The sequence below is a fragment of the Synchiropus splendidus genome, chromosome 18, assembly GCF_027744825.2.
Source record: "Synchiropus splendidus isolate RoL2022-P1 chromosome 18, RoL_Sspl_1.0, whole genome shotgun sequence".
NCBI lineage: Eukaryota > Metazoa > Chordata > Actinopteri > Syngnathiformes > Callionymidae > Synchiropus > Synchiropus splendidus.
This window is the reverse complement of record NC_071351.1, coordinates 407,813-430,407: the sequence shown is the minus strand read 5'-3', so window position 1 is coordinate 430,407 and position 22,595 is coordinate 407,813. Positions and strand designations below refer to the sequence as shown.

The 22,595-nt window shown below is 59.2% G+C and overlaps 4 protein-coding genes across 9 annotated transcripts; 3 read left to right on the top strand and 1 right to left on the bottom strand.

Moving 5' to 3' along the window:
* Positions 1–144: 144 nt before the first annotated feature.
* On the top strand, positions 145–7,926 carry wnt10b (wingless-type MMTV integration site family, member 10b). Of its 2 annotated transcripts, none has more exons than XM_053850430.1 (4): positions 145–179; positions 6,053–6,315; positions 6,461–6,840; positions 6,913–7,926. In XM_053850430.1, exons 2-4 carry the CDS (start codon positions 6,123–6,125, stop codon positions 7,363–7,365), a joined length of 1,026 nt encoding a protein of 341 aa, XP_053706405.1. In that variant the 5' UTR covers positions 145–179; positions 6,053–6,122; the 3' UTR covers positions 7,366–7,926. The 2 variants fall into 2 exon arrangements, with proteins under 2 accessions (XP_053706405.1, XP_053706404.1); XM_053850429.1 differs by lacking the exon at positions 145–179 and adding an exon at positions 5,629–5,732.
* wnt1 (wingless-type MMTV integration site family, member 1) lies at positions 2,229–4,099 on the bottom strand. Its single transcript, XM_053849655.1, has 4 exons — positions 3,999–4,099; positions 3,248–3,501; positions 2,899–3,164; positions 2,229–2,755 (listed from the first exon to the last, which is right to left on the bottom strand). The coding sequence occupies exons 1-4, from the start codon at positions 4,097–4,099 to the stop codon at positions 2,264–2,266; spliced, it is 1,113 nt and encodes a 370-aa protein (XP_053705630.1). The 3' UTR covers positions 2,229–2,263.
* A 1,305-nt stretch (positions 7,927–9,231) lies between the features above and the next one.
* arf3a (ADP-ribosylation factor 3a) lies at positions 9,232–13,163 on the top strand. Its single transcript, XM_053850431.1, has 5 exons — positions 9,232–9,346; positions 10,395–10,563; positions 10,626–10,736; positions 10,861–10,985; positions 11,720–13,163. Exons 2-5 carry the CDS (start codon positions 10,416–10,418, stop codon positions 11,879–11,881), a joined length of 546 nt encoding a protein of 181 aa, XP_053706406.1. The 5' UTR covers positions 9,232–9,346; positions 10,395–10,415; the 3' UTR covers positions 11,882–13,163.
* Positions 13,164–13,354: 191 nt separating this feature from the next.
* Positions 13,355–22,431, top strand: erbb3b (erb-b2 receptor tyrosine kinase 3b). 5 transcript variants are annotated; one of them, XM_053850423.1, is made up of 29 exons: positions 13,355–14,527; positions 14,607–14,720; positions 15,244–15,398; positions 15,459–15,645; positions 15,724–15,849; positions 15,920–15,982; positions 16,042–16,160; positions 16,231–16,372; positions 16,444–16,557; positions 16,614–16,731; positions 16,790–16,863; positions 16,934–17,024; positions 17,580–17,782; positions 17,852–17,984; positions 18,049–18,142; positions 18,214–18,371; positions 18,433–18,489; positions 19,043–19,184; positions 19,245–19,364; positions 19,449–19,547; positions 19,618–19,803; positions 19,883–20,038; positions 20,133–20,208; positions 20,271–20,417; positions 20,480–20,577; positions 20,633–20,794; positions 20,859–20,933; positions 21,013–21,265; positions 21,332–22,431. In XM_053850423.1, exons 2-29 carry the CDS (start codon positions 14,642–14,644, stop codon positions 21,886–21,888), a joined length of 3,984 nt encoding a protein of 1,327 aa, XP_053706398.1. In that variant the 5' UTR covers positions 13,355–14,527; positions 14,607–14,641; the 3' UTR covers positions 21,889–22,431. The 5 variants fall into 5 exon arrangements, with proteins under 5 accessions (XP_053706398.1, XP_053706397.1, XP_053706399.1 ...); XM_053850422.1 differs by having other exon boundaries at positions 13,355–14,720; XM_053850424.1 differs by lacking the exons at positions 13,355–14,527; positions 14,607–14,720 and having other exon boundaries at positions 14,728–15,398; positions 17,766–17,782.
* Positions 22,432–22,595: the final 164 nt, after the last annotated feature.

Here is a 22,595-nt window from a genome sequence, read left to right as displayed (position 1 = left end):
GACTCATCACGTGGAACGGCACAGAGCCGAGGCGCGCGCCTTCAATTGACAGGAACTCAGTGTTCCGTTGGTGAAGGCAGTCGACACAAATTCCAAATGGAAAGGCGAATGACAAGCCCTGGCAAGTTCGGCTGCACCAGAGCTGACCTGTGACACGCCTGAAGAGTTGAAGATGAGGGGTAGGTTTTCGTCCGCATCATTTCACCACCCTTTCCCTGATTCAGCAGAATGTTTTGATATGTCCGTGTTCTGATGGATTGGGGACCCGACACTTGAACGTTGCCTGCCCTTGTTTCATCCCTGTGAGTGTTAAAACGAGTGTTACGTCTAGATGGAGCTCACACCTCTCTTCGATAATCCAAATGAAACATATGTTCGTGCCTTTTTTAAAATGACATTTCTGGATCTATACGCTGCTTCGTGCAAACGGATCACTCACGGAATGTAAAGCGCTCTAATGGCGACAACGAGTGGTCATTTGCGACACAACAGCAACAGTTGGTCCCAGTCCTGCCTTGGAGAGACCAGAGTGGGATCCCCGACCTCCGCGTCCAGGCTTTTGTCTGGGGAGCAGCGCAGGTTTCCTGTGGGGCTGGGTGTCTGTCTTTGCTTTGGCTCCAGCCTGTGCTTGAGAGGCGCTGGAGTCCCTGCCAGGTCGCCTGAGTCTGGGTCCCTGTCGAACCTCTTCAGTTTGTTGCCGCTGAATATTGGCTGCAGGAGCGTTTTGAGAGCCTCAGCTGGAGCTGGATGGAGCGGACCCAGCATGTCGGCCCTGGCTGTGTTGTGCGTGCGGCGCCGCCTGCCAGCCTGGCGTGTCAAAGGTGGCCGCGGCACAACAGACTGTGGGAACAGCCGGCCGGCCGGCCGGCCGCTCCCCGGCTCCCGGTCACTCCCCCTCACAGACACACAAGCGCTCGCGCCCTCTCCCCAATAATCCTCGGAAGCAATTTCATCTCGACTCGGGTGGCGGCCCATTGTCGCCGGCCCCTTCAATCTTTCCTTATTAACTCCCGCTTTGTCCCGCATCCCGGCTTCTGGACTCATCTCTCCTACATTCCGATCAGGGCTGCTCCCAGCACTCCCGGGCAACCTGCACTCACTAATCCCCCCCCACCACCACCACCACGGCCATCTCTGACTGCCTGGGTTTTTTGTCCTCCACAACCTGCCGGTCACCTACTTAGCGGGCCAGGCGGGGGCATGAGCTCCATGGGTCTCCTGGAGGTGGGCGGGCCTCAGAGTGACTCCAGCCCAGACAATTAGAACAATGAGCCGGGCCTGTAGGGTGCTAACTGGCCGCGTCACGCCTGGACGCCGGCCCATTTTCTCACTTGAATGAATTGTCCATCAGGCCGTGGCCGGATGGCTGGCCGGCCGGCCAGAGAGCAGCGGGGACCCAGACACTAAGTCGGTATTTATTACACTGCCTTTGTCACTAATTGAGCTAATTATCAGTGACTCCTCAGCACCCCCACCGGCTCCACCCCCCCCCCCCAACCCTCTCATGCCTGGGAGTTCAACTTCTCCCTGTTAGGATTCGATCCGCTGGCATCTCCTCCAGTCTGGGCTCTCATGGTGCTGAGAGACGTGGCGATGGTCTCCACGCCACCCGAGTCTTCCTCTCGTCTCCCCACCTGCGGTGCGTGTGGGGCGAGGATGGGCCCAGCTGACACTGGCAACGAAAACACTGGCTGAAAATATAGAAACCTACTGAGAGTGCCGTACATTCCACGTTCCTACCTCAAGTCCATCACCACTTGTTTCCGTCAGCGCCTGACAACACTTCTGGAACTGCCTTTCAAAGTCAAATGAGAATCTCGGCCAAAACGCCCAATTCAGACGACTGTTCGTCCAACGGTGAAGCTGCTGCTGCGGAGGCAGCAGAGATGCTCAACAATCTGCTGCTAATAGGATTAGGAGGACGACACCAGCGACACAATGAGCACGCCGCTTTCATTGAAAATATAGACTTTATTGCTCTAAAGTATGATGCACAAACCCTCTCTCTACCTGGATAAAATAAATACATGTCGTATTAGCACAGAAATGCTCAGTGCATGACCCAAGGTAAAGAGTTGCACTGGTCTGCAGCGGAAACACGGTGGACTTGACTCAGCCTGAAGACTGAGACTGAGACACTCAAAGGGCTGGAGCTGGCGCGTGCAGATGTCCTCACAGGTGATGGTCTGCCCCCCCCCACCCCCCGCAGCCGAGAGTGGTCCATCAGCTGAGTCAAACCTGCCACCTGAAAGTCCTCAGCTCATCACAGACACTGGTGCAGTGTTCTCGTGCTGGTGCAGTTCAGGCAGCTGACGTGGCAGCACCAGTGGAAGGTGCAGTTGCAGCGCTCGGTCACGCTCTCGGTGCGAGTCTTGAACCCGCGGCCGCAGCACAGCAGCTCGCACCCCTCCAGCCCAGGGGAGGAGCTGTTGCAAGTTCTTCCCGACGTTCCCAGATTCCCGCTTTTGCCACTCAAGGAGCAGAAATTTGGAGATTTCTCAAAGTAGACCAGGTCCATGGAAGAGGGCGGTTTGTGATTTGGGTTCTCGGGCTGGAGGTGTCGAGGATCGGCTCGGTGGGACACTCTGTTGCTGCCCTTGTTGGCGTAAACCACCCGGGAGGCGCCGTCGAAGCGATCCTTCAGGAAGTCTCCCACGGTGCGGAAGCTGGGAAGGCGCATCCAGCAGGTGCGGATGGTGCAGGATCCCGACATGCCGTGGCACTTGCACTCCTGCCGCATCTCTGAGGACACCGTCTGGGTGGGGGGGAGACAACACACACAGCCCATCAGTGAAGGAGGAACCTGAGGAACCCTGGAGCTCCACAGCGGTTTCTGCGTGACACGCGTCTTCAGCAGGAACAAGAGCCCACCTCCATCTTTGCCAGTGTCAAACTCACCATTCTGCCTGCCTGGTTGTTGTGGACGTTGGTGAGGTAGCGCAGGTCCCGTCCCTTCTCGCTGGAGTCCACGAACTCGCGGCTGAACATGCGGCCAAAGTCCACGTTGTCACTGCAGCCCCCCCAGTGCCAGTCGGGTCCGCCGGGCCCTCGGCGGCGATAGTCACAAGTGCAGGACTCGATGGAGCCTTCTGAGCAGGAGCGGGCCACGGCGTGGGTCACGCCGGCGCTGGTGATGGCAAAGACAAACGCCGTCTCTCGGCAACCTGAGGAGACAAAAGCGCCGTCAGCACCGGAGCCGCTGGTGCCGTCCAAATGCAACCTGGAGGGAGAAAGAAGAGGCGCTGACCGCGGTTGGTGATTTGGCCAAAGACTGCAGGGCTGTGTGTGGTCGGGCAGTTCCAGCGGCGGTTGCGGAACTGCCACTTGCACTCCTTGATGGCGGTGTGCAGGCCCGCTGAGATGGCGTGCAGGATGCCAGGGTTCTGGCGAATCAGCCGGCGCTGGCGTCGACTCAGCAGCGCCAGACTCGGGTCCAGGACCAACTGCACATTCTTGGAGTTGGTGAGGAGGTTGGACGAGGAGGCCACGTTGACGATCCCCCTGTGGGACACGGGTTCCGGGGTCAAGCCAGTGATGGAGCAGGAAACGGCCCTTCACGCTCACACAGGAGTTTGTACCTCTATCCTTGTGGGGACCTCTCACCTTAGACCTAAGCGCCCAAAACACATGGACAGCCAGACGTCCTCACAAGAACAGTCAAACCAGTGCCACGCGCACACTGGTCACTCATGCGTGAGATGAGGAGAAGGGCTGACGAGAGACGGCTCGGACGGAACTGTCAGTGCGTGGACATGACTCGCCAGCACCAAACGCGCTCGACGACTCCGCCACCGAGCCGTGTCGTGACCCTCCTCACTCCAGGGACGCGCTCCTGGTTTGGATGAAACAAGGAGGAAAACGCTCCACCTGCGCCAACTAACGCTCCGGCGCGGGGATCGCGAGCGTTTCGAAAGTGACTTGCAGTCGAAGCCAACCGTGTGGGTTGAATGCGCAGGTGAAAGTCGAAGTGTCGCGCGGTGACGGAGACGCGGACTCACCACCACCGGCCGCTGTTGTTGACCGCTCCGGTCCCGGACAGGGAGGACACCAGCAGGATGCAGGCGGCTTTCACGCCCAGCAGCAGCGCCAGACTCCGCATGTTCTGCTCCGGCGGCACGCACGCACAAGTCCAATGAGGCCGGTGATTGGCGGCGCGAACTCGGCGCAGCGCGGGTCGAGAGGGAGTCGAGCGGAGGTGCTGCTGCTGCTGCTGCTGCTGCGGCTTCACTCGGCGTCTGTCAGTGATGCTGTGATGGTGTGGGACAGTCCAGAAGCGCTGATCCCCCGGTGACTGATAGGAGACACATTCTTCTCTTATTGAGCGCTACGAGGGGAATAAAAAAGGGATTTGCTGCTCTCATCTCCCTCTGCTTTTACTCCGACTCTCCTCAATAGGATTGGAGGGAGGGATAGTTAATGCTCTTCACAGGGTGCACAATGAATGAGGAAACACAACTGTGCAAGAAAGAGAGAGGATCTGGGGAGAGAGGGAGGAGGGAAAAGAGCAGTCCGCGTGTTGACTGGAGAGGAAGCTTTTCCCAGCAGCAGAGAGTCCGGCTGACTGCGGTCAGAACCGTGGCACCACGGAGCTGCTGCTAACTTGAGCGTCCGTCCCTGAGTCGGATCTTCTGCCCGTCCTGACGCCGAACCCGCCCCGCCAGAGGTCAGCCTCTCGCACCGTCCGTCGCTGAAGAGTTGCCTCGGGGACCGTGGTGGTGACCTGGGACCGCTGCTGGAGGAACATCTGGAGCGCGGAGGCTTCTGCCTCCTCCTGCTCCTCCTCCTCCGCATCTTCATCCACTTCAGCTCAACTGTCCGCCAGAGTTTCATGACGCCACATTCATCTGCTGATTTGCATGCCAACGTCTCGAGAGTGACGGCGGTAAAAGGAAGTGCGGCGGCTTTTGCCGCTCCGTGAGCAGCCAAGCGACACCGAGCAGATTAGCTGCGATCCGGATCAAGCGCGTCTTTTATACACAAATCGACTTGGAATCGCTTTTTAAGCCACTTAGAGGGGCGCGCCGGGGCGGAATGCTGATGCGCGGCTCACGTCCCAGCCCAGCAGATGAGACGGCCTGCTGTCACGACGACACCCGGCTCGGGTCCGCTCACCTGCTGACGTCACGGCGGGCGCGGGTTCGAGCCGCACTCACAGTCCATCATCCTCCTAATTTATGCGAATATTTCCGAACAAAAAGACTTTGGGGTGACAAAGTTGTTTCAGGGACAACAATGAAGAGCGGCTTCTGATGGGGGGGGTCATGATCGGAACGGGGCCGTTGGGAGGGGGCCCGCGTGGAGCCGCTTGCCTGCTGCTGCCTCCCTGTTGTACAGTGGAGCACCCCACCCCCCACCCCCCAGCCCGCCATAAAAGGTCCGCGCGTCACAGTTTGATGGCACATGGATTTCCAGCTCAGTATATTTAGAAGAAATCAATCAGGAAAAGACTGGTTTGACGCGCCAAATACTGGGAGGCGTTCTCTCTGATCCGTTGATGAGCGACCTGAGTCTTCAGACGCTTGTGGAGGCATCGCCCCCCTCCCCCTCGGCACCTCCTCCCTCACTGCCACTCTGCCTCCGACCTCACTCCTCGGCTGGTTCGGTGTGAAAACCTGACCGCTCCGGACGAGTGGACCTGAGTTTTGATGTCCCGGCGAGATGGAACCGCAACCCCGAGTCCGTCCGGAGCGACTTTGGATTGTGGCTGCGGCGCTTCTGTCACCTGCCTTCGTGTGAGTGATGCTCCGTCACGCGGGTCCTGGGTCTGGAGGCGCGGCCGGGTCGCGGTGCCTCGCCGCTCCAGAGTCGTGCTGCACGCTCGAACACACCTGTACTCTCACGCGCGCGCGCACACACTCAGCACAACTCACCATCACCGGCGTGACTCGCGTCAGTTTCTTCAGGAGTGGAATGAATGAAGTGCTGCGGATGGACGGATGAATCGAGCAGGTGGACAACCAACGGTGACGTCATGAGCTAATGGATGAGAGGAGGAATGTTTGATTGTTGGCGCTGAACAGGTGAATGCATCCTTGTGGTTCTGCCTCTCCAGGGTGGAGAGCAACGACATCCTGAGCCTGAAAGTGTCCGGGGAGCCGCCGTTGACGCCCAACTCTGTGTGCATGAGACTTCCGGGCCTCAGCAAGCGGCAGGTGAGGATGTGCGCGAGGAGTCCGGAGGTGACGGCGTCGGCCCTCCAGGGGCTCCAGGTGGCGCTGCACGAGTGCCAGAGGCAGCTCCGGGACCAGCGCTGGAACTGTTCCTCGCTGGAGAACCAGGGCAGGCTGCCCCAGCACAGCAGCATGCTCAGCAGAGGTGAGGCGTGCTGTTGGCCCCTCTTCTTGCCTTCACCTGTGAAGCCGCCTGCCCGGCACAGATCATCAGTCTGCACCGCTCTCTCATCTTCTGTCGCTCCGTCTCTTCTCCTCGTCCATGTTGTGTGCCTTCTTCTGGGCCCCAGGTTTCCGTGAGAGCGCCTTCTCCCTGGCCCTGTTGGCAGCGGGCGTGGCCCACTCTGTGGCCTCGGCCTGCAGCCTGGGAAAGCTGCGAGGCTGCGGCTGTGAGGCCAAGCGTCGGCATGGCAACGACAAGGTCCGGACGAAGCTCACGCAGCTGCAGCTGCAGACCATGCAGAAAGGCGGAGTCGGTTACCTGGGCCTGGACCACCTGAAGGCCTCACGTGGAGAGCTGGCGTCCCTGCAGGAGAGCTGGGAGTGGGCCGCCTGCAGCCACCACGTGCGCTTTGGACAGCGCGTCTCCAGGGACTGGCTGGACTCCCGCGGCCCCTCCAGAGACATCCACGCCCGGATGAGGATGCACAACAGCCGCGTGGGTCGACAGGTGGGTGGGACCTGCGACGCCTCACACAGAGAGGCGTGATATGGAAATGATCCTCACCTGTGGTCTCCTCAGGTGGTTGTTGACAACATGAAGAGGAAGTGCAAATGCCACGGAACCTCGGGAAGCTGTCAAGTCAAGACCTGCTGGCAGGTGTCTCCAGAGTTCCGGCTGGTGGGCTCGCTGCTCAAGCAGAAGTTCTGGTCGGCCATCTTTGTGGACTCTCAGAACAAGAACAGCGGCGTCTTCGATCCGCCCAGCGGCCGCCGCGGCATGGCGCGGGAGTTGGTGTACTTTGAGAAGTCTCCGGACTTCTGCGAGGTGTCGGTGGACTCTCCGGGGACCCAGGGACGCCTGTGCAACAAGAGCAGCAGCAGCACAGACGGCTGCGGCTCGCTGTGCTGCGGCCGCGGACACAACGTCCTGAAGCACACGCGCAGCCACCGCTGCAACTGCAGCTTCCACTGGTGCTGCTACGTGCTGTGCCAGGAGTGTCGCGTCACCGAGTGGCTCAACGTTTGCAAGTAGCGCCCCCCATCTGGGATCCATTTTCTCTGTCCACTCGGAGATTGAGGCGGTGACTCAGGTCATCCGTCTTGGTGCCTTGTGTTTAGACGCCGAGCCGTCAGCCGTGACAACAATAGGACCCCGACAGAAGCGACGGCCTGCTGACTCGTAGTGTTGTTTCCTCTTGTGAATCTGGCCTGGGTGATACTGTTTGTGAGTGGAGCCACTCAGGCACGGCACGTCGGGGGGCTGGGTCCCTCCCCAGGTGGACAGTGCTGCACGCATCCATCCGCTCACACAACAGCAGCAGCATTCGTGAGTGAAGCGATGACTGGCGCTTGACTTCCACTTGACCTTCACTCTCCAATCCACACCGGGATGGATTTACGGGAGCAGCATTCCGAGATGATCTGTGAACTGTCTCTGTCCCGTCTGCAGGCAGCGATCGGCTTTAATGCCAATTAAGTCTTGTTTGTCTGGTCTGAGGCGCAGATCTGCGACGCGCTGGAATGGTGGCGCCGGCGGCCCGACTGTCTGTTTGACATTTAGTTCCAGAGCGACGGGGACTGGCTGTGGAATGATAAGGCCTTTCTGCAGGGTTCCAGCCCTGAGCTCCTGAGGAGGAGGAGGAGGAGGAGGATTTCCTGTCCATGTGAGCGTGTGGTCATCTCCTCGCCTTGACTCGCACTTTTGTCAGCTGTGAAATAAAGGCATTTCTCTCTGCCCTGGTGTGCGCTGTGGATCAGAGCTGCTTGGTTCTGGATGGCTTGGAGTGTTTCACGGTTCATTTACAAGTTGGGGCTCAGCGATGTGACCGCAGACCTGCGGAGACCCATCCACTGACCCGGGACTTCTGGACTAATACAAAGCAGATTGGGCTGAAATGACAGAGCCGCGCTCCAGAGAGGAAGTCAGGAGAGATCAAATTCAGCCTCTTCCAGCGACACCAAGATTATATGTATCAAGTGAAGTCGAGCTGCAGATCAGCAGATAGGCGGGATGAGTTGAAGCAGAGTCTTCATAAATAGAAGGCTCCAAACATCTGCATCTGCTCGACTCCCCTCTGGTATTTGATGTGGCTGCTGCGGAGCCGCAGAGAAAACAGCCAGCGCAGCTTCAAACAGCAGGCCCTCATTAGTTCAGAAGCCAGCGGACCTGAGATGGTGTTTGCTGGGGTGCCTGCTGGCACACACTTCAGAGGAGCCCGGCTCCCGGGTCCACCTCTGCCACCACGAGCCTGAGCCCGCTGCAAACATCTGCTCTCCCCGCTGCCTTCACCGCCCAGCTGATAAGCACATCGATCTCCAGACCGCCGCCGACTAAAAACAGGTGGTGGGCCGGACCTCTCGCGTCGCAGCCCCTCTGCCACTTTGTTTGGAAGGCAGTGTCGAAGCAGGGACGTCTGTCTCCCACACACACACATGTTTGGAAAAGTACACGTCGCTCACAGTCACGCTGTGGCGGAAAGCAGAGGTTCTGCTGGGTGAATCAGGAGAACCTTGGACTCCTGAGCCCAGCTGAATGAACCCTGCCAGTCGTCTCTGTTTGGGTCTGACTCGGGGGCGTAAACCTCTCTTCCCGTCAGACTCCACTGAAGAGTCTTCGCCGTCCCCTTCATCACCTCGCATCCTGATTCGTCAATGATGAACAGGTTGGACAGCGAGGAACATTTTGGATCACAGTTCTTTCTTGAATCCAACGTGCATCCTCCTGTCAGGTGTGGCAGACAACCTGAATCAAGGAGCAGGAGAGAAGAGCTCGGTGCAACAGGCCGAGGAAGGAGACTTTGATAAACCCCTCAAAAGCCCCTCAGACGTGCACGCTGGTGAGCGCGCACACCGCGGGCTTGTCTCCACAGCTGCTCACAGGTCCTGCTCAGAGGAGCTGCTCAGAGGCGCCAGACCTGGACCGGGCCTGACTCTCGCGAGAACGGCGCTGTTGTCGCGAGACTACGGTCCGGCGAGGCTCCTGGATTCAACTGGACTCCTGCCTGCTGTTGACGGTGAGTTTGGTCGCCGTGCCGTCAGTAGGTTCACTCCAATACCGGGTCATTCGGCCCAACGCGTCAGTGCTCCCGTGGTGTCGCCACGTGTGAAGCGTGTCCCGGGAAAGGTGCCGTGACCGGAGGGCGCGAGGCCGAGCGGGGGGCAGGTGGTGACTGTTGGGGGGAGGCAAGTGTTCCGTCCTCTTCCGTCCCCGGCGCGACACCCGTGGTTCCCCATGGGCCCCCCGTCCTGGTTCCGCTCGTGCCGGTGCCGTGCTGGGACTGGGCCAGCTGGGTCTCCTGCTACCCGGAACTGCAGCCGGGGATGCTAAGCTAACGGCTACAGAGCCGCGGTCTGGTGGCCGAGTGAGTGTTGGGCTTCACTGAGACACAAGTCGGCCCTCCGTTCCTTTCTGTGTGACCGAGACCTTCTTGGGCCAGAGTTGAGCTCCACCCAGGACCAGGAAGCCTGAGGGACCTGCTGGACCTGCCACACCAATGAGGTGGCACGCTCTGCTTCGAGCTGTCAGCAGCTGGGGTCGCAGGTCAGTGGAAGCTCTGGCCTCAGGTTTGGGTCTGAGGCGGGGTTCTGGCTGCGTGTCCCATCACCGGCCGCGAGAACACGTCACAACACGACTCTCATTGAGGAGGGACAGTGGCGGCCCGTCTCTGAAGGCCCAGGAGAACAGCTGCACCGTGGCGTGAGAATGCTGCGAGAGAGTTCTGGGTCTGGTGACACCACCTGGACCAGCTCTTCTAAGTCTCCTCCGGCGGGCGGAGAGCCGCACTGCTGCTGTCCAGGCCACATCAGCTGACTGGCTCTGGGACTCCTGACCACGAGGAAGATCCTTCATCCTGACACCTGCTGCGGTCACAGCCTTCAAGGGCTGGAAAAAGCCTTGGCCGCGGCGGGTCGGATGCTTCTGCGCCGACCAATGCAGCGTTTCTTCCAGAGGCTCATGTCACATGAGGAGTGTTGAGAGAAGGTGTTCAGAAGCGCTTCTGCCGGATGAGACGTCACGGTGAGCGGGCTTGTGTTTGACGTGTCTGTCACGTCCGTGTGCAGCTGCCGTGGACACCAGTCATCATGGGAAGCGTGTTCAGCAACCTGTTGAAGAGCCTGATCGGCAAGAAGGAGATGAGGATTCTGATGGTGGGACTGGACGCTGCTGGCAAGACCACCATCCTGTACAAGCTGAAGCTGGGGGAGATCGTCACCACCATCCCCACCATCGGTGCTCCACCCAGCTCTGCCGCCGGTGGCCGTGCCTGCAGCTGACCGTCTGCTCGTCCTCAGGTTTCAATGTGGAGACGGTGGAGTACAAGAACATCAGCTTCACGGTGTGGGACGTGGGCGGCCAGGACAAGATCCGTCCTCTGTGGCGGCACTACTTCCAGAACACCCAAGGTGAGTCGGTCCACATGGTGGGAAGCTCTCCCTCCTGGTGACCCGTCTCTCCGAGTGGGGGGGGGGCGCGGATCTGGACCTCGTTGGTGCTCTCAGAAGGTGCTCTGACGCTGTCCTCCTGCAGGTCTGATCTTCGTGGTGGACAGCAACGACCGCGAGCGCGTGACTGAAGCTCGGGAGGAGCTGATGAGGATGCTGTCGGAGGACGAGCTGCGAGATGCCGTCCTGCTGGTCTTTGCCAACAAACAGGTCAGTTCCCGTGGTTGACTGCTGCTCCTCCACCTGCGGACGCAGATAAGTGGAACCGCTCGCCTAACGCTGAGCCACCGTTCAGCCGGGAACCATTATGACCACCGTCCAGACACGCGCTCCACCGTTGAGGACGCTGTACGTGCTTGCATGTCCGCGTGCGCGTGTGTGTGTACATGCACACCTGGATGACCCCACAGAGTTGAGAAGTTGGTTCAGAACAAGTGGGTCATTATAGTGGTTTGCTCTAGGTCAGCCGCGTGTTTTGGATGGAGAGATAATAACAACGTGTGTGTGTGTGTGTGAGAGGCCGGTCCTCACCTTGTCAAGCCTCAGTTTGAGGGTTAGCACGACCAAATAGCTGGGTCATTATCATTGGCTTTTAGTTTGGTTGAGAGTCTCGGTCCAGGGTTCGGTTTAGGGGGAGAGGCTGGGGAGAGGGCGAAGGCAATGACGGTCCTCACGAAGATAGGAAGTCAGTCGTGTGTGTGTGTCTCACCCTGAGTGACAGCAGGTGCTGATGCTGCAGGTCAGGGGTGTCCCAACCCAGCCAGCCCCCTCAGGTGACCCCTGATAGCTTGTAAGAGGCTCAGTGGAGCTGGCTTCATGGTGGAGACCAGTGGCTCCCAGTGAGGGGGCGGGACAATCCCTCTCCTTCCTTCTCAGGAGCTCGCGATGCTGTGATCTGCTCCTGCTCTCAGGTTTGAAAGCCGCCCTGTGCTCTGTGTGTCCAGGATCTTCCCAACGCCATGAACGCGGCTGAGATCACAGACAAGTTGGGCCTTCACTCGCTGCGCCAACGCAACTGGTACATCCAGGCCACCTGCGCCACCAGCGGCGACGGCCTGTACGAGGGTCTGGACTGGCTGGCCACCCAGCTGAAGAACAAGAAGTAAAGGGGACAGTCCGTCGTGAGGGAGAGCCCGGGACTGGGAGGGCCGGCCTCTGCTTCGAGCACGTCCTCTCTGTTCCCATGGAGAGCTGGTGCTGAGGGAGCAGACGCCCCGGGTGCCCTGGTTTAGGTCGGCAGTTTCACCGTCGTCCTCATCCTCTCCCATCATCATCGTCATCCTCCTTGTTGTTATCGTCCTCTCCCATCTGCATCTTCACCATCGTCATGATGGTTGCTCATACTGGCTGCAGCTGCACTGACTTCCTGTTTCTCCTGGCGTGGGACCCAGCGGTGTCTTCTTTGCTCCACTCTGGTCTCTTCTCCTCTGCTTCCTCCCTCCGTGTCCCGTCATGTGCTGGAGTGTACTCATGGTCAGCGTCCTCAGCCGTCTGGTGTCATGGTGTCTGCTGAAGCTCTGGGATGCTTCAGGCTGGCCTTCAGGCCGTGGGATGCTTCAGACCTGACTCCTCGTTCGTCTTGCTGTGGGACACTCTCTCTTCCACACCTTTCCACTCACACCTGCTGTGGTTTCGCTCGAGCCGTTGACTTGGTGACACCAGTCTTGTGTTTGTTGATGATTTTTGGGACCAAATATCCAGGTTTTTCTCTGCTTTGGATTTGTGTAACAAGATGCTGACTCGTGTGGTACAACCTGCTGTGTGGACGAGCAAGTGTAAAGACACCAACCCATGGTTTAGTACCAGCGTCCAGCTATTGTGTGTGTGTCTGTCCTTGTTGAGCTATTCTTGTGGGGACCCCACAAATCCAAGCCTCAATTTGAGGGTTGACGCTTCAAAATCGCTGACTCGTAACTGGGTTTCAGTCTGGTTCAGTTAGTCATGTGTTTGGCAGGGTTAGGTTCAGGTCCACACACGGATAGCGAGACAGTGTGTAGTTGTGCTGGGGTCGTCCCTGGTTTGGGGGGTCTCCGGCGCCCCCGCTACTGAGAGCCAACACATGGAAAGACTGAAGCATGTTGTGAGTCAGCGATCGTCTGCTGGCCTGTGGGTGGCACCGAGTGACGCCGACACAAGTGGACGCTGAGGAGCGCCATGCTCCTTCTTCTGTCCACGTGGCAGCTGCTGTTCTCTTTGGCTCATTTGATTCCACGTCGTACTCGTCTCCCAATCCTGACTTTGAATCTGCTGACGCGGCAGAACTGGGCCTCCACAAGGACTCGCCACACGTACGCCTGGTGAGGGTTGAATCAAAGAACATTTGGTGACTCTGTTATTGTTGATCAATCAATAAAGTCTCGGACACAGTCGTCTGTCTGTCGGCGGCACCGCGACGTCGTCCTGGGAGGTGGCCCGGGGGTCGGGGAGGTCAGGGGCACATAAATCCACGTCGGCCCGCCAGGATCCACAAGCCGCCACTTGCCCCACCACCCTGCTCCAGTTCAGGCTCCCGCCAGTCAGCACCGCGTCTCCAGGGGTGCGACAGCAGTATGTGGGTCGGGCCGGTGGCGCTCCGGCCCCCTGCTGGACGGCTACAATGGCGGCTCCCGGGTGGGTGCCATAGCTGAGATCCCCCCCCCCGTATCCGGGACGCCTTCGCCCGGGCCACAGACTCTCTGGCTGCAGCCCCAGAATCGATTCATCAGTGAGTGAAGGAGGCAGCGGCCCCCACAGCTGGACAGGACGGCGACACGGGGTTATTCATCACAGCTGTCAGAGTTGAGCTCATGGCAGGAGAGTTGCATGAATGCTGACTTCATTCAGTCATCGCTGCTCCACCTGCTCCCCCCAAGGTGCTGCTCTGAGACACAAGGAGACCAGTGGAGCTGTGGCAGGTGGAGAAGACCCGGCCCGCTCTGTCACCTCTGTGCCCCTTCAGGGAGGTCACGCCTGCAGAGACCCCGACACCCCACTTCCTCAGGTCCGTGTTCTGACGGCGTTTGTGTTGGGAATGAGTGGTGAGAGACTCGTTGACCAGCAGGTGGTGCTCTCGGACACCCCAGATGTGAAGCTGCTCTGGAAACATCTGGCTTTGGCGCCCTCTGCTGGATGATCCGTTGGGCTGCATTGCATGGAAAGTGTTGACAAACGCTTTTCAATGTTCAGTCCATGCCATACTGTACACCACATTCGATACAGTGGTGCAGACACGTGACTCGTGGCAAACTATAAAGCACCTCCTGTGTCCAGCAGGTGGCGTGGCCTCACTCGCTGGCTTCCCTCTGCAGAGGAGGGACTGAGAAACTGGCTGCCAAGCCGCGGGTGGACAGTGTTCTGATGCAGGTGACGTGGTTCAGGTGTGCGCCTCACACACACACGCGAAACCCGAGAGCCCTGTGAACACGCCATCATGGCGGTGCCCCCTGCTGGTGGCCCCTGCACACAGCAGATGTGTGGGGGAAAGCTGAAGGAATCCCGAGTGCTCCAGGCAACAGCGCCGCTCACAATGGGCCGTTTCTTAATTTGGGATCAGAAGTGGAAGTGGCACAAAGTGTCCACTGTGTCCGGCAGATCCACCAGCGGCCCAACAAACCCGTCCTCACTGGGACACAGAGGAGGCTCTGAGCAGCACAACAGGGGGGACGCTCTGCTCATGTGGACCCAGTTTGAAGTGGACTCTGCTGACACCAGAACCTGCGAGTGACCCAGCCCAGCACTTGCTCTGGAGGAGCGTCCAATCAGGCTCTGGCTGGGTGGGAATTCCAGCGCCCACATAAGCCGCCGTTTGTTTCCTGCTCGGCACTTCACGCGTGGATCTTCTTCGTCCTCCAGGCAAGTGCTCTGTGACTGATGCTTCTGGCTGAGAGATGAGGAGTCAGTGGGTCGGACTGTGGCCCGTGTCGCTGCTGTGGAGTCTCCAGCTGCTGCCTGCACAAACACACCAAGGTGAGCGTGGCCTTTCTCTGGCTCGTCTTCCTCCACCGGCTCTTCTGCCTTGGTGAAAGTGTCAGTTGCTGCTGCACATTGTGTGATGCTTCACAACAGCCTCTCAGACCTATGATAAGGAGCTTGTGTTTGGAGGAAGAATGGGGAGGGAACTGGGAGACAAACGGAGTTCCTCCTGGGTTTTTCATGTGTCACTTCACTTGGGGAGACCGACCCGCACTTTAGCTGACAGGAAGTAGTGCAGTTTTCTGTGAAACCCTGCAAACCTTCCGTCATATTTTCCTCCAGAACCAGCCGGACATTGGACATACACATGGCCCATTGTGTGTTGCTATGATCTCAGCACGCACACACAAGTGCTGTCACTGCATCACCCTTCACTCACTGAGACACAGTCACATCTATTGCTCTGTCACAACAAGGGCTTTGTGTGTGGGGATGTCCACTCGGCTCGGCCTGAGGCTCCAGGGTGGCACCCAACCTCGAGGCCGAGTCCTCACAAGCCTGTGTGTGCGTGTGTCAGTGGTTTGTCCAGGCACACAGAACGGGCTGAGCTCCACCGGCTCCCAGGAGAACCAGTACAACCTGCTGAAGGAGCGCTACGAGGAGTGCCAGATCGTCATGGGGAACCTGGAGATCACTCAGCTGGAGAACAACTGGGACTTCTCCTTCCTGAAGGTGAGTCATGCGGCGCGTCAGGCGGACCGGCGCCGGCTGACGGGTCGCTTCCTCCCGCAGAGCATCCGCGAGGTGACAGGCTACGTCCTGATCGCGATGAACCACTTCCAGCGGCTTCCTCTGGACCAGCTGAGGGTCATCCGAGGAAGCACCCTGTACGAGAAGCGCTTTGCTCTCTCCGTCTTCTTCAACTATCCCAAGGACGGGTCCAGTGGTCTGCGGCAGCTGCAGCTCTCCAACCTGACCGGTACGAAGGAACAGGGCGGGACTGAGTGGTCTTCTGCTCCACCGTTCCCTGGTCAGCCTCTTCATGTCTGTCCTCCAGAGATCCTGCAGGGCGGAGTGCAGATGATCAATAACAGGTACCTGAGCTACGGCCCCTGGGTCTTCTGGCAGGACGTCGTCCGGGACGCCAGCGCCACCATCGAGATCAGCCTGAACGGAGAGAGAGGTGCGGGCCGACGCTGCCGAGGACACGTCTGGCAAAGTGATTGGCGCTCAGTGTTTGTGCTTCTGCTCAGGCTCCTGTCACAAGTCCTGTGGAGAGTACTGCTGGGGCCCCAACAAGGGCCAGTGTCAGAGCCGTGAGTGACTCCCCGACACGTGACCCTGCTGCAGTGGTGACCTCTGTTCTGTGCCACAGTGACCAAGACGGTCTGCGCGCCGCAGTGTAACGGCCGCTGCTTCGGGACCAGCCCCAGAGACTGCTGCCACATCGAGTGTGCGGCAGGATGCAGGGGCCCGTTGGACGTGGACTGTTTTGTGAGTCCTCCTCCCGCCGTGTGGCTGCTGGCCGTCATGTTGTGGCTGAGCGTCAGTGTGCTGAGTGCAGGCCTGCCGTCACTTCAACGACTCGGGCGCCTGCATCCCTCAGTGTCCGCAGACGCTCATCTACAACAAGCAGAGCTTCCAGATGGAGACCAACCCCAACGCCAAGTACCAGTACGGCTCCATCTGTGTGTCCCAGTGTCCCAGTAAGCTCCCGGCCCCCCCTCGCCTCCGCCGGCGTCAAGCCCACGCCGCTCACTGCTTCGTCTTCCCGCAGCTCACTTCGTGGTGGACGGCAGCTCCTGCGTCAGCGTGTGTCCTCCAGACAAGATGGAGGTGGAGCGAGGTGGTCAGCGGCGGTGCGAGGCCTGCGGTGGACTCTGCCCCAAAGGTGTGAGCCCAGTCGTGCTTCCGAGGAGGCGTGTTCACGGCGCGTCTCTTGTGCAGTGTGCGAAGGAACCGGAGCGGAGCACCGGCAGACGGTGGACTCCAGCAACATCGACAGCTTCGTCAACTGCACCAAGATCCAGGGCAGCCTGCACTTCCTGGTCACGGGGATCCTGGGGTAAAGGTCTCCTCACCACAGAAGTGGTTGTCTCCTCACGTCGGTGCTGTTCCCTCAGAGATGACTTCAGAAACATCCCTCCTCTGGACGCCAGGAGGCTGGAAGTCTTCAGGACAGTCAGAGAGATCTCAGGTTGGTCCAGCGCTGTGGTGGTGCTGTCCTGCGGCCACAGTCTGACGTGGCCTTGGAATCGCTCTTCCAGACATCCTGAACATCCAGTCGTGGCCCAGGGAGCTGAGCGACCTGTCCGTGTTCTCCAGCCTCACCACCATCCAGGGACGCTCGTTGGACAAGTGAGTTCAGCCAACAGAGTGGGAGACGCCCCACCACACCCATTTATACCCACGCAATAATCTAGAATATCTACGCCGCGCAACAAGAGATACCCGCTCACAATTGGAGCGGCGGAGTCACGCAGAGGAGAGAGGATGGTTGGGTTTCAGACCACAGCGAGGAGACGCGAGTCAGCTGAGGAGATGAAGTGTGGAGTCAGTGGAGAAGGAACCCGTTCCTTCTTCACTGGAGCCTGATCCACACAGCTCACTGTTCCATGAGACGGATTCAGGAGCCTCATCCATCCATCCACCCATCCATCCATCCGTAAAATAGACCGTTGAAAATTGTCGCTAAAACATTCTTAAACGCAGTTATAAGCCATGACAGGAGGCCGACAGTGGTGCGGGTGAGAGTTTTTTGGGGGTTTGCTCAGACACGTGCCACATGAGCGGGAACGTCGCTTGTCACCCGCGTAACACTGACCGCTCAGACTCGGCGCTGGCGTCCGTGTAACGGCAGGTGGTGCTGGGCTGCGGTGAGCCGCGCTCACGGACTGTGGCTGCTGTGCGCAGGCGCTTCTCTCTGATGGTGATGCACGTCCCGAGCCTCACCTCCCTGGGCTTGCGCTCTCTGAGGGAGATCAGCGACGGCAGCGTCTACATCAGCCAGAACCCCCAGCTCTGCTACCTCCACACCGTCGACTGGCAGGTGCTGTTCCGCGGACGCAGGACTCGGCTCAACAACGTCAACTCCAACAGGCGGCTGTCGGAGTGCGGTGAGCTGCGCGCGGGGCAGCCTCGGACCTCTGGTGGAGCCTGACGGTCTCCCTTTCTGTCGCGCGCAGTGGCGGACGGCCACGTCTGCGACCCGCTGTGCTCGGAGTCGGGCTGCTGGGGTCCTGGTCCGGATCAGTGTCTGTCCTGCAGGAACTTCAGTCGCGGAGGGACTTGCGTGGACAGCTGCCACTTCCTCTCCAGGTGCGCGGCGCTTGTTGGTGCGCTCTGAGCGCGTGAGTGTGTGCTGGATCTCGCTGTGTCGCAGGTTTCCCAGGGAGTTTTCGGAGGCTGGAGGAGAGTGCCTTCCCTGTCACGCCGAGTGTCAGCCCCAGGAGGGCGGCATCAGCTGCCGTGGCCCGGTAAGATGGTCAGCTCGCCGCGTCGATGAAGCGGCGGCGCCGGCCGACAGCTCTTCCTGTGCTCCCTGCAGGGTGCGCACGAGTGTGTGGCCTGCGCCAACGTCAAGGACGGGCCCAACTGCCTGTCCTCGTGTCCGGCCGGCGTGAGCGACGGCCACAGGGCTTTGATCTTCAAGTATGCCGGCAGGGAGGGTCGGTGTCAGCCGTGCCACCCCAACTGCACGCAAGGGTGAGGCTTGACACCTCTGCCTCTGGCGCCTGACCTGCCCGCTGACTGACCCCTGTTGCAGGTGCTCGGGTCCAGCTGCGGGCCACTGTCTGCAGGGTCTCAGGATGGCCATCAGCAGGTAAAGGCTTCCACCTGCTGCTCAGGGATTAGAGCTTTTTTTTCTCTTGAAATTTGACAAAGTGCTGTCGTGACAATGATTTGACAAAAACAACACCACCACACCAGTGAACTGGACAGTATATAGAGGGAAACAAAAAGAGACAATGAAGTACAACAGCCCCAAACAGACAAAAACAAAACCAAGCAGGAGCCTCCATTCATCACCAGGTGTTCATCCAGGTCAGTGCCATTTACGCACACAGATCGCCAGCCCGAGTAAGCAGTCTGGAACACAACCAGTCGATGAAAAGGGAGCTAAAAAGAGAGTGGTCCAGTGGAAGGGGGCGGGGAGGAGGCAGTGAAGGAAACAAACATGAGGAAGGATTCAAAAGAAAGAATAAAATGTCGACTACTAAGTGTAAGCGAGTGACACAAAGAACCATCGAGACAGCGTTAACAGTGTATTCAGGTGTAACAACAACAAGGACATGACATGTACGACTCAGTGTGATTGTGACTGGATGGTCTCTCCACCTGGCGCCTCCTCCTCCTCCTCACTTCTCGCTCCCCAGCGGGCAGATCACCGGCATCGCTCTCGGCGTGCCAGCCGGCCTCATCTTCTGCCTGGTGCTGTTCTTCCTGGGCGTCTTGTACCAGCGCGGGCTCGCCATCCGCCGCAAGAGAGCCATGAGGAGATACCTGGAGAGCGGAGAGGTGAGTCGCTGTCGTCCTGTCGAAGCTCTGTCACACACTGCCGTCTGGCTCTTCCTGCAGAGCTTCCAGCCTCTGGGTCCTCGAGAGAAAGGAACCAGGGTCCACGCCCGCATCCTGAGACCGTCGGAGCTGAAGAAGATCAAAGCCATCGGCTCGGGCGTCTTCGGAACCGTTCATAAGGTGAGGACCGGGGCCGCGGGTGACTGCCCTCCTCTGCTGCGGCCAGCTGTGTGAGGCGAGTGGCTCTCTGGTTGTGTGTTCCAGGGTTTCTGGACTCCAGAGCGCGAGAGCATGAAGATCCCCGTGGCCATCAAGACCATCCAGGACGGTTCAGGCCGGCAGACCTTCACAGAGCTCACTGAGGTGAGGACACGTTTGCAGCTGGAGCCTCCATCTCTGGCTGGTCTCCACGGCTTCTGTTGTGTTTCTGCAGCACATGCGCTCCATGGCCAGTCTGGACCACCCCTACATCGTCAGGCTGCTGGGCATCTGTCCAGGCTCCAGTCTGCAACTGGTGAGCCCTCTCCACTCTCTGGGCTCGCTGCTGGACCACATCAGGCTGAACCAGAGCAGCCTGGACCCCCAGCGCCTGCTCAACTGGTGCGTGCAGATTGCCAAGGTGAGTCAAGGTCGGCACGCCACGGGCCGCCCCGCCCCGCCCCGCCCCGCCCGGACTGACCCGGTGCGGCTGTGTGCAGGGGATGTTCTACCTGGAGGAACACTGCATGGTGCACCGGAACCTGGCGGCGCGAAACGTCCTGCTGAAGAACGACTTCCAGGTCCAGATCTCAGACTACGGAGTGGCTGACCTTCTGTGCCCCGATGACAAAAAGCAGGTCCACCCCAACACCAAGGTCCAGCGACGCTAACCACCACCACCACGCTGCTCTCGCTCGTCATCGTGACTCTCAAGGATTTGCCTGTGTGTGCTCCTGTCACTCTGCACAGACGCCACTGAAGTGGATGGCGCTGGAGAGCATCATGTTCCGGAGATACGGCCACCAGAGTGACGTCTGGAGTTACGGTGGGAGGCGGTCCTCCTGGCGTCTGGCTCCTCTTCTCTGACGGCTGTTTGCCACCCCTCAGGCGTGACGGTGTGGGAGATGATGTCGTTTGGAGCGGAGCCTTACGGCTCAGTGCCGCCTCAGGACGTCCCCGGTCTGCTGGAGAAGGGCGAGCGACTCTCGCAGCCGCACATCTGCACCATCGACGTCTACATGGTCATGGTCAAGTGTGAGTGACGGAGGCCTGGGCCCGGAGGCTGCTGCCAGCTCACTGCGGTGCTCTCCTCTCAGGCTGGATGATCGACGAGAACGTCCGGCCCACGTTCAAAGAGCTGGCCAGCGACTTCACCCGCATGGCCCGGGACCCGCCCCGCTACCTGGTGATCAAGGTGAGAGTCTCTGATGCGCTTCCACGGTGAAGTGCTGAAGGTTGCTCTGGCACAGGTGGAAGGAGAAGGAGTCGCAGGCGCGGAAGCGTCTCACCGCCGACAGTCAGAGCCAGGACTTCTGGACCAGGACGATGAAGAGGAGCCACCGGAGGACGCCCCCCCCCTCCAGCACTCGCCATCCTGGGGCCTACCTCGCTCACGGATCAACTCCTACAAGGTGTTGTGAGGTTCACTTGTGGAAGCTCAGGCTTCACTCTGCTGAAAGTCCTCGTGTGTTGCAGAGCGGCTCCTCTCAGTCCGGTCCTGTCGGGTACCTGCCCATGAGCCCCATGAGCCCTGCAGACAGCCTCCGCCAGGTACACACACACACACGCCTGCAGGCAGAGAGGAGGTCCTTGCATCCAGGAGCTTAACAGGGCCTCACGTCTGTCTCAGCTGTGGTCTCAGCACTCACGCCGGTGCTCGCTCCGGGAAGCACAACACCGTGAAGACGCTTTGAAGTCCGGGGGTCTTCACAGAACCAGGCTCGGGTCTGAGCGGGCCCCGTGCCGAGTGTCTGCCGGCCGCCACAGGAAGTTCTCAACAGCTTCCGGTCCTTGTGCTTACAAGGTGTGGACGACGGGAGAGCAGGAGGAGGGGAACCTGGACGCATACGTGCTGGCTGGGTCACCTGATGTCTCCCAGAGAGGTGACGCCGCTGGCCTCAGCCGTCCTTGGTCACATCACTAACTCGCAGCCGTGTCTTTGCTCACAGTCAGTCAAGCAGCAAACTGTGGACGGAGGAAACGCACAAAGAAGCTCCGTGCGCCCGAGTACGAGGCCATGAGCCGAGACACGCCACAGCCGGTTGTCTCCTCAGGACCGTGGAGCAGCCAGACCTCGCCATCTCAGGAGGAGCCGCTCCGCCCTGAGTCGGAGGAGGATGCAGAGGGTGGGCCTGAAGATTCCATGTGTCGGCCGTGCCCGGAGGACAAGGCAGGACGGGGCAGGTACGAGTACATGGACATCAGACGCTCCGACTCTTCTGAGGGGGAGGAGCCGCTGGAAGAGCCCTACGCCTGTCAAGCATCTGCTGAGGAGCTAGTGACCGGGCCGGACGCGTCTGCCGCCGCGGCTCAGTACGAGGAGATGACGGGAGCAGAGCAGGACCAACAGAAGCTGCCACTGGCAGAGGGCGGGGCCTGCAGGTGCGCGGGGATCGGGGCCTACATTAAGGTGCGCGCTGGTGTCGGGGAAGCAGGCGTTTCGTTCGACAACCCGGACTACTGGAACAGCAGGTCCATCGCCCACACAGACGCTGTGAGGACCTGAGGACTGACCTCCTCACCACCTGCCCCAACATGTCCGTCCCCCACGCCAGCCGCCGATGAGGTTTGTTGGGACCCCGGCCCTGACATCAAATAAAAACCTTTTTTCCCTTCAAACAAGTGAATGTTTTCGCAAGCGAAACGGACGTCACTGAATGATTGGCCGCATCATCGCTCAGTGACGTCACAGAGTCCATGTCGCTGCAGTCTTCCTCCGCTACCGTTTGTGTCAGTCGCTATATACGAAGTCATTGTATTTACTTTCACTTGGCTGGGCATTCTTTGTCGTTTCTGTTCCATATTCTTTTGTGAAGTCACGGAATAAATCAAGCAACAAAAGGACGCGTTAAAGAAGAAAAAAACCGTCGGAAGTGACGTACTTGCTCGCGCGCTGACGACGCTTCCCGCGACAGGACCGAGGACAATCAAAGAGAACTCTGTGCCAAGATGATTCACCTAGCAAGCTTCCGGTTCAGTGTGGGCGAAATCGGCTGATGACGCCACATCGACGACAGAGAATAAAAATCATCAACAATGTGTGAAGTCTTTATATTTCCTTTTCTTTTTACATTCATTTGGACATTTAAATAGATGTTTCCCTGGAGTTGTCCTTCAAATCCTGCATGTTGTAACACTGCCATCAAGTGCGGACGGTGGTGCAGCGTTCAGACGAAGGCTGCCGGGGAAGCATCTTGGCGGAGTGTCTGCTCT